The sequence below is a fragment of the Syngnathus scovelli genome, chromosome 1 (genome assembly GCF_024217435.2).
Source record: "Syngnathus scovelli strain Florida chromosome 1, RoL_Ssco_1.2, whole genome shotgun sequence".
Classification (NCBI taxonomy): domain Eukaryota; kingdom Metazoa; phylum Chordata; class Actinopteri; order Syngnathiformes; family Syngnathidae; genus Syngnathus; species Syngnathus scovelli.
In genome coordinates, this window is record NC_090847.1 from 25,542,731 (window position 1) to 25,559,165 (window position 16,435).

Consider the following 16,435-nt stretch of genomic DNA (forward strand, 5'->3'; position numbering starts at 1 on the left):
ATAAAGGCAGCGAACGCACCAGAGCCTGAAGGAACCTGAAGGGGGCCACACCAAGACCGGAGGTCAAGCTGGAGGTTGATTTGCGAGCAATGGGGTGTTGTTCCTAACGTCAGGATGCAGAGTCGTCTTTCCGGTTGTTACATAATTCCTTCATTGTGGAGGACACGGACTTGTGGTTCAAACAAGCCAAGTTTAACTTCCGTGAATTTTTCGGATGGACCCAAAGACTGTCGGTTGTTGACCACCCTTTGTTTGGATCACAGGTGTCAAAGTCAAGGCCCGGGGGCCAGATACGGCCCGCCACATCATTTTATGCGGCCTGCGAAGACAAATTGTGCATCAAATTCGTGTGTCATGACTAGAATTCCAAATTGTCTTCACTTTTTATATCTTCTTTTAAAAATATTTGACTAGTTTTTACTCGTCAGATTTGAAAACTGTCAATTTGGGTTGACAGTCATAATGGCCCTCCGAAAGAAGCTATGACTACAATGCGGCCAGCCAAAAAAACGAGTGACACCCCTGGTTTAGATACTCAGCAATAAAATCTAACTAGCTCCTATTTTAAAATTTAGACTTCCCTGACCAAAGAGCAGTTTGTAAAATGGAGGCAAAATCCAAAACATCTATTTTTGTATCCTTCCTGTTTCGTTAACACACACAAATGACACATTTTCTCCACGATCATCTCACTTCAAATGAAGCCATCACACAGACCCCGTCACAGCTTCTTATTACACCGAGCGACGACACCCTCGTCTCTAACCAGCACCGACCGAAAAATATAAGCACTTAAAAAATGACGACAGGACCGGTTGTTGTCCCACCTAATCCAAAAGCACCCTTAAGATAATGACTGCTTAACTCGCCATTATTATTAATGCACTGAACCGGGCTGTGAAAGGATCATTTAGAGCCCGTCATTTGAATCCGCATTGCTCCTCCAAGGCACTCAGCTAACTGGATTTATTGTTATTAATGTTTACACATTACGTCAACGGGAGGGAATTGCATCGCGCCCAGCTGTTCAAATACCCGTTTTTATTTACCAGACACATTTCACAATTACCTAGCAAAATAATTGATTAGCCTGACGCCAACAAACAATCATCTTTGAATCATTAACAATGCTTCCCGCAACACAAGGATGGGCTCTACTTTGAACGGGACATAATGACTCTGTCGCCGTGAGCGTTTTGCGTGTCCGTCTTGTCTTTTATTACTCGGAGTGCCGACACCGAGGCCACTGTTGCTGTACTAACACCGCGCGGTGAAATAGCGGCGAACGACCCGCTGGCCTTCAGATAATCAACTCTAATTGCAATCACGAACGCATGCGGTGCCAAATATCCATGACTCTAATTGCATAACAGGAAGCCTGTTTGAACGCAAAGGTGATGCAACTGCGGGAAATAACAAACGCCACTGCTGTGATCTTAATTTCAATAAATTGCACTTTGGGGTTGCAAGAGAGAAATGGATTGGTGGAAAAAATAATCATGGGTAATTATTTGACCCCACAGCCCAATGATTGGTGATTAGCAAGGGTATGCCCAAATCACAACAAAACACAATTTAGGAATTCAGGTTACTTGGAATCCGATCTGACCACTGACCTTGACCATGACACTAAGTAGGGCGCACGGAACGGCGAGCAGAAGCACGTTCTCGGCGAACCTCGTCAGCCAAAGTGCGCTGTCGCGAACGCCCACCGCTCGCAGAACCTCCTTGAGCCGAAGCTCTTTCTCCAGAACCAGACTTTTGATGATCATGCACGTGGTGTACATAAAAGCCAACACCAGGAACATCGGGAGGATCCCGCCAATAGCTTGGATGAAGCTGCAAGAAATTTTTTAACAAGTGTATCGAGAAGTGGGGGTAGCACACGTGATAATATCCCGGGTTGGAGAAGAAGAATAAATCGCTCTGCAGACGGCTGTTATTTACAAGGTAAGACTGATCTAACCTTTCATAAACTCAATCAAAGCCATTTGCAAGTTAGTTCATGTTAGCCGGCTGCCGTGAGTGACTCGATGCTGTTACAACAGCAATAAGGCCGTTCATAATGCCAGCAAAATGCCATGTCAATATCTTCGGCTCCTGCCTATATAACAAAGAGCTCCCTTGTCTTTATTAGACAGTGACTGAGATGTCAAAGCTACTCCGATAAAAATGATTTAGTTCAGTAGGCGGATAAAACGCCACTATCTTATCACTACAAGAGATGTAACAAATTAAATTAATACCTCAATACCTTCCTCTCCAAAAATCCTCATGCACTCAACTGGGAAATTAGAAAAAGATGAGGCCCCAATGCTAATTTCTCAGATTGACGATACACAAAATAGTTTCCCACGTCGGAAATCGGCCATTTTGTTTCGAAATACACACGAATTCTAGAGTTTATTCTTCAATAAAATTCGATATGAGGATTCGTCAAAACGAGCCTGAATGGGAACACCAGTATCTCTGTGCAAAGCAAAATTGTGCGGCCCACAACCAACCTTTTTTCATGGCTTGAAATTGTCAGCTGTTTAGTGGGAGCCTACTGTGCATGGCCCAGTTAGATTCTTGATTTAAAAATTTGACGTTAATGTTGAAAAAGTTTGGGAACCCACGTACTTAAGTTTTTTTTTTTTTTTTTGCACCACTTTCCTCGACAAAGAGCCTTTGTAAGGATTCGACTTAAAGCAGTTACCATATCACATATGCAAAAATTGCCTTTTGGAGTTCGAGAAGTTGAATCCTCAGTGAAGCAAAAGCCGTTTCTAAAGGCGAGGCGAGAGAAGCCACGCGAATGCTAATGCCAGAATCGTCTCTGGAACAGCTGACGGCTTTCCGATTGCGTTAACTCCTTCCACGGCGATTCCTCAGCCATGTGCGGGGTGCGTCCGACACCGACAACCTTGCCACCAGATGCGCTTGAATTATGCATGGGAAGTTCGATCAAAAGGTGCTTAAGTAACAGAACTCTGTTGCGCGGCTCTCATTACATTGGCGGTCTGACCTAAATTTAGGGACGCTGTGTAAATCAAGAACTAAATGTAACGCCAGTTCTCAACGACTTCCAATTCACAAGGATAGATACTGATAACCTATTAAATTAAATCCATAATATTATTTTAATTAATAACTATTTTAACTGACTTCAAGTAACTATATAAGTCACTATTAAAAACACCAATTTAATGTTTCAATTGTAGTTCATGTTAATCAATTGGTCTTGTTATTCATTGATAAAAAATTCAAAAAGAATTTCACAGTCAAATTATATCCTGTATGTATCTAACCAAATGTTCATTTGATAAAACGTGTCCTACAAAACTATTATTTTGCTTCCATTTTTAACAATCCGAATGAACCAAAAACGATTTAACATATTGAATTAATAATACAATATAACGTGTGCTTTCAGTTTTTTTAGCTCAATGGTGAGACCACCTAAAAACAAAATAAAAAAAATAAAATAATTATAATTCATCTACTATTATTTCATTCAGAGCACCATACACAGAAAGTGTAATTTCATTCTTCAACCTGAATTTGATCCTACCTTTAATACAGTTCAAACGAATGGCAAACTTTTTCCCGTGTGGTAAAATGCTGGCTCGGCAAATAAATGTAAACATGAATGCATAGTTTACACGCTGATGGCACTCCCCCCCCCCCCCCCCCCCCCCCGGAATATTAATAACCGAAGGAAAAAAAACATTAATCTAACACAGCTAGCCCAGCATGTAATGGAGAGCATCTTTAGATGTGAAAATGTTTCAAGCCTATTGATGGAGATTGCAGCCTCGGGATCCAAACGAGAGATGCCTGTGATTCCTGAACGTGAGGTGACGCGGGGGCCGCTGATAAAAGACGTGTTTATGTGCTATCAGGCCCCACGGGGGTCAACATTTATCCCGCGGCATCATCACAGGCCTGGCCATGTGGCGGCTCAATGGGGAAAACAGCGGGAGCTAATACACTTTGGTTATCTCCAGTGCAAAATGTCACCATGGTGTGTGTGTGTGTGTGTGTGTGTTGACCTCTGATTGGAAGAACAAACAAAACAGTCTAACATCAATTTGCACTCTTCTATAATATGATCTTGTTTTGGATTATTTGATTGATTTTTTTCCATCCGTATAAAAAAGACTCTCCATAACAACCCAGGCTAAATTCCCCAACATGCAAAGATCCTAAAAATATTGAGATGCACCACTTCATCACTTGAGGACCGTTGCTTTTGTGAAATATAACCCTCAACTATCAGCTTCAAAACAAATTGGCAAATTCCATTTCGCTTTCCAGGCATGTGTTCTTCTCGAGTTGTACTTTTGAAGGACACCTTGAAATGTGGAACCTGGATCATTTGTGTTGCTCTGATCCACCAGCCTACGTCGCCGTGAGTTCCATTTTCAGTCGGGAATTATCCCATCAAAATCAATGCAAACAAGCAGCTGTTTAAATACGTCAAGGAGAGCTTTCAGTTCTTGCCATCCGTTTGACAAAAGTGTGTGTGGATGAAATAATTAGCATCACAGTCCTTTGCCATCTCTCTGTTTCAGCGCATCTTCCTTTGTCTCATTCCTCTTTCAATTATTCATGAATGAAATAGCAATTTTCAAGGGTTAATAATTTATCGGATTGCCCGCGTGGCGGCACGGGCGAGGGAGTAAATGGTGTTGGGACTGAGGGTATTGCAGTGCTTTATGGCTTCCATTTATCTTCTGTAATTATTAATCGGTCCTCTCGGGAAGATGGAACGCTGCGACCGGCGGGGCTGGCGAATGTCCGATTTGCGACGGTTTCGAATGTAAAAAAGCCCAATCGAAATGAAACGCAAATCAAAAATTCCTCTGTGATTAGACCAATTGAGCCCATCTGTCAAGTGGTCCAACTTTGGGAGTTATAAGATCAACTCTCTTGCCCCTGAAAACCAATATGACCCTGACATAACCGATTTTGTGACATTTTGTGGGTTTCCGAGACCGTTTATGACATGTCCATCGATTTTGCATAAGTAATAGCCACTTTGGGAACAAAAATATGAAATCGTTAAACATCAACTAATGAATTTATAAATGGCCGTTTCCAACCGAGAAGGCAGACTTGGTCACTTCTCATGAGCGATGAGTCATCATCAATGCGTTATAATTAAACACCCAAACAAAGTCATCAAATTCATCCTAGCTACCCAAACACCATCTAAAGATCACTTGATTGAAAACTCTCGGCGTTGTAAAGCACATAATACTCTGAAATTAGATTGCTAATCTCTGGAAATGGCAGTCCCAGTGGAGCTGAATTTTCTCTGTTCTGCTGTACGGTATTGTTAAATCTCCCCTGTAATTATCTTTGGGCTTTTTGCTTTATTAGCAGAGAGCGTAATGTTGTGATGATGGCAGTCGCAAGATTTCCTCCAGCGATACGCCGCTTACACGATGAAACGCGATTACAGCCGGGCTGTGTTATGTACACTGAGCGGCTTGGCTGTTGGGAATCCAATGCCGACCTGGATAAATAATTCAGCATCCATCAGCTATTAGGGTATTTCCTGTGGTTTGTCTAAAATCGATAGTTTGGACTGACTTCATTCTTGGTCCCTTGCAAGCTTGATTAAATGCATTTTATTTATTTTTTTGTGGGGGGGGAGGGTTTGTTTTGTTAAATTGATGACTCGCATAGATGGCGGTTATTCATTTAGACAAACACAATCGAATCCAGAAGTTTTTCCCAAGGGACTCCTGGTAACTCGCGTAGAGATTTTCAAATATGAGGGAAAGAAAATAGGGGAAGAAACTGCAATGATTGCTCGCTCACAGTTAGGCAAAACAAAAGTCTGTTCAAACGCTGTTGCTAACAAAAACAGCAGCACCAATCGGATCACGTTAACAGCTGAAGTGTGGAGATGCTTTTGAAACAAGTTACAGGGGAGGAAATAAGTATTTGATCCACCACGGATTTCACCTTGTGGAGTCTCAACGAAATCAAGCATTGAAAGAAAAATGAAACAATACTGTGCACCATGAGTCAAAAAGGACCATGATTCAAATCATTCTACGGTATGGATCGAACAAACAAAATGATTTTACTCATCAAAACAAGTTTGTACTCACGTGTCATCCACATAGCAAGGGTAGGGCATTTGCTGAGCGAAAACACCGAGGGGTTGACTGCCGGACGTTTGCGTTCGCGCGATGCCGTGCTCGATCATGTCCTGCACGTAGGCGAATCCTCCCCGTATATAGCGCAGGTCGTTAAAAGAGTTGTCTCGAGCCCCCGGAGACCATGACCTTATTAAAAGCAGACACATTGTCATCTGTGCCGGCAAAGGCCAAGTCATCGTCAAGTGTGGCCGTTTTAGACACCAACAAAAAAAAGTGACACTCACATTTTTCAGGTGATAACATGATGACTTTGAAAATAAATTTTAAAAAAATTCCAGACCTTTTCAAAAGTACTAGAACAAAAACAGCGGTGACCGTTAAAAGGTGTGGTTCGTTACGTACCGTTCTTTTTTTTTGTTGGTGCGCTCCACTTCCTCGATGTCCATGCGGATCGTATAACGGATGTGAGGAGGGACTCGGCTGGCGTTGGGTGGCAGGTTGACAAAAACGACGCCGGCCCAGTAATCGTCCGTCATGAGGAGCTCCAATGCTTTACCCACCAGCTGGTCTTCATTGGAAGTGGCTTCAAACTTGTTCAAATCCAAACACTGTCACAGAAATGAAATTCTCAACTTTCCTAAAATACCCCCAAAATCTCTGAAACCCTAACTTTATCTGAGAACATGACTCCACGAGAAGCAGTAATCAACAAACCTAGCTTTGAATTGTGTGTGAAAATCGTCTTTCCACACGTTTGATCACACTGAGTCGAGAAAATGGGCTCTCGCCGCAAACTGTGGCGCAGATCAATAAATCAACCGCTAGCGTGTGCTTGTGCTGTATTTGACGTCATTAAAACTTGGCAAACAGTGAGGCCTCTCACGAAACAGAAATGAGTGGAAAAAAATCTATTTCGTGCGCTGAATAAACTGAAAAAATATCTCCAACATAAAAGCCACGGAGAGATACTAAAATGGATACGTACACCAAGGACCTTGGATAGAAACTGGAGAATCTCCGTGGTGGTGTTGTAAAGATCCCGCCAGTCGTGGGGCGGCGCCCCATCGGGTCGATCCGCCGGGGGTCCGTTGTAGAGGAAATTGGCGAGCAGAGCGGCGGTCCAACCGCTGCCGTTAAGACGCTGGTCCAGGGCGGCGGCAAAGACCGGATTGGCCAGCAAAGTCTGACAACACAAAATAGATGGCTGAGGACATAATCACATCTTGAATGGTTCCTAAGTATGTGTCATACATTAAGACCATTCAAGACCCACTCAACTTGGGATCTATTACAACTCATGTATTTGAAAGTTTGGTAGCATAGCGACCAAAAAGCCGATTCAGATATCATCTGAAGGGGAACCAGGTTCCTGACCCGTGTTCACCCCACTGGCTTTTTAGTGTCTCTGTTTACGGCCTTTCTTTTCCACTGCGGTCCTCAAATGTACTCGTCATCTGCGGTAATTGGTCCATCAAAACTAAAACACATCAGCAACCTTGAACGACCTCCGGCAGTGATGACGTAACGCCTTACGAGCCGGTGGCCCGGGAGGATGCGGCGGCGGCGGCGGCGGAAAAAAAGGCAGAGCGCCGGTGCTGGCGGAGAAAATGAAGACAAAGGAGGAATGCGGGCCCATTTGTGTAAAGGTTAGGGCTAGGGTAATGAATACCGCGGCTATGTGGAGCTCCCGATGTCTGCTTCCCTCCAGCTGCCTATAAGCTCATTTGGAGTGACACTAGAGTAATGTCAGTGTCAAGGAAATACTGCAAGAGAGAGAGAGAAGGAGGGAGGGAAGGAGATAGAGGTGGAGGCAAAGTGTCCATGTCCTCTACTTCTATAGATAATCCCTTCTGCCAGGATGAAAATTATCCCGTACTTATCCATAATTACTTCCATCCCTGGGTTCCCATACTGAACAGGAGACTTGAAAACCGTATGCTCTCCCCTGCCGTGTGTACACATCATGAGTCATTCTTTTTCCGCCAAAGGTTGAACTTCAAATGTCAGCATTCTTTGCTCACTCTTGTCTGGTTTCTGACTATTGATGGATCTGCAAAGTCCTCGTTTGGAACTTGTTGGTTTTGTCCAAGAAGCCACTCGAGGACCACTGCTTTGGTGGAATATTATTTTATTTTGTACCGAAGGGGGATCAAGCTATTTATTTATCTATTTTGGGACTCTCAGCTTCATTTGACATAATTTGGATGGGTAAATGATTCACAAAATTAGCTGGAAAATAAACCAAGTCTAAATAAGAAATCAATTTTATTTTTAAAAATGTGAATTATTTTTCCATTTTTGTGGACCACCTGCAATATCACCCCAGACCACCGGAGGGCCGCGGATCACCCGTTGACTATCCCTGTGCTAGAAGAATGAGACAAAAGTTTTCCTGCACGTCAGAATCACGTGCTAAACGATACCACGTGTCAAACGGCTAGCTAATGTTGTTAGATTGAGTCTCAGTTGTGTCTCTCGACACAACATGCTCAAGTGTCAAACATAAAACAGAAAAGCTCACTCAAAGTTTTCTTGCTAGAACTTGTTGATTGATTAACAAGAGGCAGCGTCACAATAAATCAACCTTACCCGTATTACGTTGACTTGCTGGCTGTTTTGAAAGAAGTCCCAAACACGTGGACCCAGTTCATCCCAAGCGTCGGCCATTTCTTTTAGCATCGCCAAGGCGTTGAAGGTGCTGTTAGCCTAAATAACACAAAAAGATCAAAACTCGGCCGCATCAAACACGTCGTTCAGCACCAGTGTCTTGTTTACCTCTTTCACGATGAGTCGTGTCGCCGGGCTATCGGGTGTAAAAAGGATTTTTCCTCGGAAAAAGAACTTGAAGGAGCTCCAGATGTAACGGAGACTCGGGGTTCCCTCAAGCGTGTCAACGAGGGTTTGACAAAAAGAACCTACAGAAACCAAAATGATAAAAGACAATTCGTGCTTACAAACAATATAGACATATAAGACCAGGCATTAAATACAACGTTTCTATGATTCACTGCTAAATACTGTCCAAGGAATTTATTTCCACTAGAGTCCACATATTTAAAAAAAAGTTTTTATCTCTGCGCGAGTAGCAGTGTCATTATTAATTCAAATGCGCTGCCTATGTGAATAGCGTCAGGTTGGGAATGCCGCAAGCGGGTTAAGTGAGGACCAGCTGCATTCCTTTCCAGCTAGCATGTAGCCTGACAAGCTAAACAATCTCACAAGCTCCTCAAAAGGATGCAATCTCGCTTTATAAGTCAACAACAAGTGTACATCCACCCCTAAGGTACAACAATCTCCATTTTTTTACATCCTTTACATCTTATTTTCCTTTTGGATTTTTTTCCCCGCCATCGCCCCTGAGGCGAGATGTTAGCAGTCATTTTCAGCGCAATTAAATGTGAGCACTCCGGCCCGCTCGCCGCCTCTCACAGGTGCTGCTGGGAGGTCGGCGCGAGAGGAGAGCTAATGGCCGCCCTCTACTCGGACCCTGGCCAGCTGTTCCCATCAAAGGAGGCAACAGATGCCACTTTGTGTAATGGTGGCCCACCAAGATGAGTTTCTAATCATTAGCTGGCAATGGCAATACGTGATCTATTTTTAGACGAGGAACTACTGCAGAGGTTTTTTGATCCGGTCATAATCTGCTTTAAAAAAAAAAAAAAATCTAAGGCTTTAAAATAGCGGTTGAAGTCGGACTGAAATGTTGCGCAATGCCTTGGTGAGCGCTTTTACACTTCCAAAACAATTGTAATTGGCCATTTACAGACACGGCCGCGGCACATTCCCGGGATTCATTTAAGTGCAAGAAAATGCCAAAACAGCCATTAGCGTGCTAACAGACACGTTAGTGCTTATTTTGTCTGGATGACATCGTGTTTGTGCTCATTTGTGCTGGCACCGGCACGCTCGTTGCTCTTTGCCGTGCAACTTTTTATTTCCCAGGGAACATTGGTGTCTTATTATAATCTAATTGTGCGACGCTTCTTCCTCGTGAGAAGCTTTAATGAAACGTCCAATGAACTAATTCTCCGGGATCTTATAGAATTAAATTGGCCGACCAGAAAGCCGGCGGCACGTTCAACGTTAGGGGCATGAACGTGAAGAAGTGAAAACAGAAAGCGCCCTTGAAATACACTTCGCACCCTCAGGCCTTGGCCGTGCAGCCCGAGGCCGTTTTTACGCCACGGCTATTGCCGAACAAAAAGTCGTCATTCTCTTTGTTGGCATTTTTCACAGGGCGAAAAACCTCATTGGCCGATAGGGAGCGGTTTGCTTCTCACTCCAAATTTTGAAAACTAGCAAACATGGTTGTATTCAATCTTAGAGAGACAACAACTGAGCGCTAAATGAAAATAACCGAGCGTAGCCAAGAAATATTTTGTCTCCAGAAGACACAACACACATCCTTACAAGTAAACAGACTCATGTTAGCTAAACAACCTCAAGTATAAATACTAGAAAAAAAACAAATCGTCGCAATTGAAAAGTGGAATAATACATTCCGCCTCTCTTGGGTGACACAGCTCTGGCACGGTCAGGCGAAGATGCGGCTACATTATCAAATATTGCGAAAGGGGGGGACTCACTGGACGTGTTGCGCTGACTGGAGATTGACTGCTTGCTAAGCGCTCGTCTGAGCGACGGGGAGCCCAGGGTCACGTTGCTGGAATTGGAGTCAAGCTGCTTTCCGCACAGAAGCATATTGACGCTGCCAATCATGTCCCCCTGGAAATTCAGCGACCCTGCGAGGCTCACGGAGTTCTGCAAACGGCTCACCTGGTTTAAAAAAAAGAAGAAAAAAAAATCATTTGATCATATAAATAAAAGATCTCGGACCTGAGTGGAATACTAACCTCTTGAAAAATTGGGAGGGCATTTGCCGTGGTTCTCGTGAGTAGTGTCGTTACGTCGACGGCGTCCAAATCCAAAACTGACGGCAGCTGGAGGAATATTATATCGATTGGAATTATGGATCTTGTAATTCACGCAGTGCATCAAGTTAATATTTGATAACTGCTCTTATTCATGGCGGCTCAGGTTAATAATACACCGTGGTGAAATTGGGGATTTTATTCACGGAGTAGGACGGTCAAAAATCTTCCGGGTATATGTTGCTACAAGAAAAGTCCTTCAAGGAAAGTATTTCAAAGGTACAACAAATTGAAAATACATATAAGTCTGCATCCTTACAAGCAAACAACATCCAGTAAACATTCTAACAACTTTCCAATAAATAAAGTAGATGTTCTTAGAAGTTTGCACGCTCATAAGTAAACAACACTACAAGTTGCGGTGGGGGAACCTTCTGGCTGCTAAGCCCACCTTGCAATTGTAAAAATCTCTAAGGAAGGAAGAGTGTTTAAAAGAAAAAAAAAAAAAAAAAAGCAGCCTGGATGATAACCCAAGTCTGCACGGTGGCGGCAGGCCTCGGCCATTCACCAACTGATAAACCCGCCCCCGTTGTCCTTTGTTGTTATCGCCGTCATTCCGCATGTGAACCTCTAAGTGCAATGACCTGATGTTCCATTTGCTGACGGCACCCCGAATGTTTTTTTCCTGCGCCCTATTTTGTCCGAAGCTTTTCTTTGACTGCGCCTGTGGGCTGAAATTGTTCAAATAATCTCCCCGACAAACTTCCTCGCCTTATCACTTATTTATTGGATTTGCCGGGCCATATATTTCCCCTCCAAGATAAACTCAAAAGAAAAAGTGTGAGGCTTGCATAATCCCAGCAGGGACTCTGGGATTTAAAAAGAATTCAAGAGAACATCGGTTCTAATAAATATTTCCGGTGATGGCATGTATTTTAATAATATCATGGGGAGACAGAGAGGTGCGTGGGAAAATGAAGCAAGGAACAAAAAGCTCCAAAATGTAATATACTGCAAGCAATGCATCTTGTACAGTACACAGCACTAAGGCAGTTTTAGTGCTTTGACCTTTTGGTAATATTAACAGTTGTTAACATTTGTACATGACAGTTAACTGTAACTTAATAATACGAGGTTGGTCCTGCTGGTGATTTCTTACTGGAAAAAAGAATCGTACCCTAAGGCTAGCCGCAACCTCTTCTAAGATTTTTATCCGTTACGTATGATAATTTGAAATCCTGGTTGATTGGTTGATGATTTGTGGGCCTCGTAAAATGATGTGGCGGGTTGGATTTGTCTCACGGGCCTGAGTTTGCAAATCTAACCTCATTTGCCTATGCATAAACTGAAACCTGAACCCAGGGGTGCCCATTATGTCGATTGGGGATCGACCGGTCAATCCCCAAGGGAGTTTGGGTCAATCCACATGGCATTCACTCAATCACTGCCAGCCCTCTTGATTTGATTTTATTGCAAGAACGGTCTGTCGGCTGCAGTATAAACAAAAAAGACCTGCCTATCATCCGTCATGAAATTTGTCAAACTTCCATCGTAACAAACCATTTGAGCTAAAGCAATCTCAGGATAGACATTTTTATGAAAATTTATTTCTAGCAAATCATAAGAAGGCTGACCTGAGCCAAGACTTTGCTGAAGTCCAGATTCTGCAGGAGCACTCGCTGGCTGTCGCTGAGCTGCTGAGGGTCCAGGGAGCAGCTGGCATTCCGGAAGGCCTCCTTGTCCAACGGACTTTGAAACTGGATATACTGGTCCAGATCTTTTCCGTCACACAGAAAGTTACCAAGGTGACCAGGCACAGGGATCAAGATCTTGTGTTTGGAAAAGGGAATTTCCAGGTTGTTTTTAATTCGGATGGTATTAAGTGGGTTCTGCTGTATTTTCTCAGTTTTTACGGTCATACGCACCAAGTTGACAGAAATATTGGCTGCCATGAAACTTTCGACCACCGGAAGCGGCAAGGACAAATTCTCAGTCAAGAAAGCCGAGAACGTTTCGTTGTCTCTCAGAATAGTCGTCAGTTGAACTGGTTGTCCTTGAACGGAAAGAACGAAAATAGTTGGGAAAAGGTTCTACAGAAAAAAAACAAAAAATCCAGAAGAATTTGTGAAAAGTCAAACACAAATATGTGTGTGTGTGTGTGGGGGGGGGTGTCACTGGGTTTTTCGTTCCATCCCAAACTTTTCCACGGTGCCCCACTTGTCGTTCTTGCTAACGACCTTTTTGTAGTCTCACCTCAGACGACGTCTACCATTAATTATGCTCCTGCTTGGATCTTTGATGGATTTAATCTTGTATATTACAAGCCGGTGACCCCCGAAATGCAAATGTCCCCCCCACCAGTTGTTTGTCGTACGGCGGTGGCACGCCTCCCCTGCTTGCCTATTTGCAAATTAGATAGCGGTGGGGGGGAGGGGGGCAAAAATCTGAATAGCGTCGCGCCAAATGGGCCTAATGCAAAGCAGCAACTTATCAAGACAAATGATCTGTCAGTCTGCATGCAAAATGGCGTCGTAAATAATCACGCCTCGTTGTTTTTGAGGGATAAAGGAGAATGGCAAATCCTCAGAGGTGTCATCTGAACAACAGCGATACTTTTCCTTGGTGGCAAATACTTGACAAAGACATAAGAGGCGGAATTGTGGCGATTTTCTACGACGCTATTGATGATCTCGCTCGCGTAGCACTTGACATTCAAAAAAGCTCCCACCGTTCTCAGCGTCAGCCGGCGACATGACCGCGGCCAATCGGGTGACGTCGTCAGCCAGTCGTTGGGCGTTGCCGAGGATGGATTTGTTAAGCAGGAGGCTTTGCAGCTCAATCAGCCCCCTTGAAATTCTGAGCAGACCAGGTCATCATGTTAGCATGACTAGATGCTTTTACGGCTCTTAATGTGTTGTGTGTGTTTTCTTTTTCATTTGGCCTACAGTGAGTTCTCAAAGTTGTTGACCTGTCCCGGCGCCTCCCCTGGCGTCGGATGACTCAGGCAGGGATTGTCCATGTTGCACGCCAGACCTTGAATCCAAGGAATCAGCCCGGCCGACGGCATGGGTTTATTCGGATAGTGGCCTAGAGAAACAGAACACTTGTTTTCAAACCTAGCAGACGATGCAAAACCCGATCAGAGGAGGAGCTTTGACATACATTGGCCTTTGTGGGTCGGCTCGTTGGTGAAGCGTACCCACACCAGAATGAAGAAGAGGAACAGAGGCCAAAGAATTTCCACAACCAAGCGGACCTGCGGAAAAGGCTCAGACGGTCATCTTCACATAGAACAGGGTGAGAAATCCTGACCCTAACCTAAATCTTAACCCTACCCTAAATCCTGAACCTACCCTAAATCCTGATCCTAATCTAAATCCCTAACCTAAAGCTTGACCCTGACCCTAACCTATACCTTGTCCTAACCCTCCCATAACTGACTTCCACATCGACACCAAGAACTGTAACCCAAGTTTTGCCCAGACCACAACCAGAACCTCATCCCCCAACCCTCAATGTCAATCCCTAACCATAAACCAAAAGATTCCGATCTTTATGTGATACCGTTACACCCTCCCCCTCCTCGAGACTTTGCAGAGTGGCCTCAAATCATAATTCCAAAGAAACACATTTTTACAACATGCCAATATGAGTGGATTTTTTTGGCGACATGCAGACCGCAATCTTTCCACCTTGGCGGAAGCTTGTCACGCTCCACCGAGCGCCTTTCTAGTTCACTGATTTACAGATGAGGCATCCTACTAGATACAAGAAAATTGCAAAAGAAATAGCAGGCGGGGGGGAATTATATGGACTTCCTCAATGTCTCCGGGAATGTGCCAGTGGACACCCGTGCCTTTGTGAATAGATAATCTCCTCCTTAGAAATTATGTGAAAGAGCGGACCATAAAATCAGCGCCGTGCCCGTTATAAAATGTTAAAATGCTTGGCGAGGCATTCATATAATTGGTCATTAACCTCTACAAGCCCTCCGCAAGCACTGTTGTCCTTGCCAACTCCCACTGGTTTCATCTAATAGTCGTTTTTCATGTTGACGTCGCACAAATACCCCACATTCCACGCACAAAACTCACAACTTTCACATCCCGAAGAATAAGCGGCGTATTTCTCCCTCCGCTTCCCCGTGATACAAAGTTGTAAAAACGCAATTTCATTTTGCCTCAAGTTATTCTGACAAAGTAAGGAAATTAATGAAAGCTGGTCCTGGCGACGATGCCTTTTGTTCTACGGGCGCGCCGCTGCGTTCGGGTATCTTACGAAACGAGTAGGCGGTTGCGACTCCTGCTGACTGCCGAAGTTACAAAAGAAAAATCAGAACACTCAAAGAAGGCGCTACATCCCTTTTGTCGCAAACAATGACCCCGACAATTTGCTCTGGAATCCACGTTGTTATCTCCCGGCGGTGCGTGACCTCTCCTCCAATTGTGCTGATGATAAAGCGGCAATAAAATTTTAATATAACGTTAGGTGATCATGTGACTATGCACATGTTGTGTCACGTTTTATCTAAAAGCTCTCAGAGGACTACATTGTCATATTTTGTTACCAAATATCTTTAGTGCCTTTTCTCCAAATTGATTCACCTCTCCAAATTGATCCAGTCAATAAATAAAATTGCCAAATGAGAGTTTCAGAGAACCACAAAGAGACTGCGCCCTTCAAACCAAACACCAGACTTTTTTCGAACTACAATGTGGACTTTGTGACATGGTGCCCACATGAACGAGGTGTCCCAAAATGAAAGGTGACACATCGAATTGCTCGGCATTAAGGTGAGATTGCTCTAGTTCTCAGCGGGGCGGCTTCGTAGGCGGATCCCTCGACTCCCGCCGTTGCTAACACACTGCAACGACCATGTCTGTCCTCATGGTTGAATTTGGAAGAATAAAACTAAGAGGGTGCGGGAGTACCTTTTGTCTCTTCCGGAGAGTGAAGTTCTTCCACAGGAGCAGAGCAAACTGCGTCAGGAGACCCATTACACCTTATCCCGGCAATATCCTGCCAACACGTCTCTATGGCAACCGGTCCACTTAATAAGCCCTGCAGGGGATAAAACCCAGAGTCTGGTTTTTAATACAGACCAGGGCTGGGGGGCTCGGGGGTTGCCACTAATCATTCACTTCCTCCGGCTTTTGGGGCTTACGGTGCAGCACCTGCGCCGGGAATGATTATTATCACCTACGTTGAGCAAAACGGGAGCTTCCAAATTGCATCGTGCTTACGAGAGCCTTAATTAAACACCTCGTTTGACTTGTAATGCCGCAGATGCTACAAAATATATTTGATGCCGTTTGTTTTAACAAAATAGCAGAAGTGCATCTGAGTTTGGTACTGTTGCTTGCTGCAGGAAAATATCATTTCAATAATGTACGGTACGGTAAGTACAATTAAATCAATACGTTGTGTTTTTTTTTTACCCCCCATTGGTTCTAGTTCCAAATAACC

The 16,435-nt window shown here is 44.0% G+C and overlaps 1 protein-coding gene across 1 annotated transcript in view; it reads right to left on the minus strand.

Annotated features, from left to right (window-relative positions):
- LOC125977512 (phospholipid-transporting ATPase ABCA1) overlaps positions 1–16,435 on the minus strand; it is a 58,925-nt gene that overhangs the window by 34,310 nt on the left and 8,180 nt on the right. Inside the window, exons 2-15 of the mRNA XM_049734067.2 lie at positions 15,901–16,030; positions 14,132–14,225; positions 13,915–14,056; positions 13,698–13,825; positions 12,895–13,022; positions 12,604–12,798; positions 10,952–11,038; positions 10,685–10,874; positions 8,874–9,013; positions 8,688–8,804; positions 7,084–7,281; positions 6,501–6,706; positions 6,108–6,284; positions 1,617–1,839 (exon numbers count right to left, since the gene is read on the minus strand). Of these exons, the coding sequence (XP_049590024.1) occupies positions 1,617–1,839; positions 6,108–6,284; positions 6,501–6,706; positions 7,084–7,281; positions 8,688–8,804; positions 8,874–9,013; positions 10,685–10,874; positions 10,952–11,038; positions 12,604–12,798; positions 12,895–13,022; positions 13,698–13,825; positions 13,915–14,056; positions 14,132–14,225; positions 15,901–15,966 (2,091 nt within the window). The 5' untranslated portion in view covers positions 15,967–16,030. The remainder of the gene's footprint in view (positions 1–1,616; positions 1,840–6,107; positions 6,285–6,500; positions 6,707–7,083; positions 7,282–8,687; positions 8,805–8,873; positions 9,014–10,684; positions 10,875–10,951; positions 11,039–12,603; positions 12,799–12,894; positions 13,023–13,697; positions 13,826–13,914; positions 14,057–14,131; positions 14,226–15,900; positions 16,031–16,435) is intronic.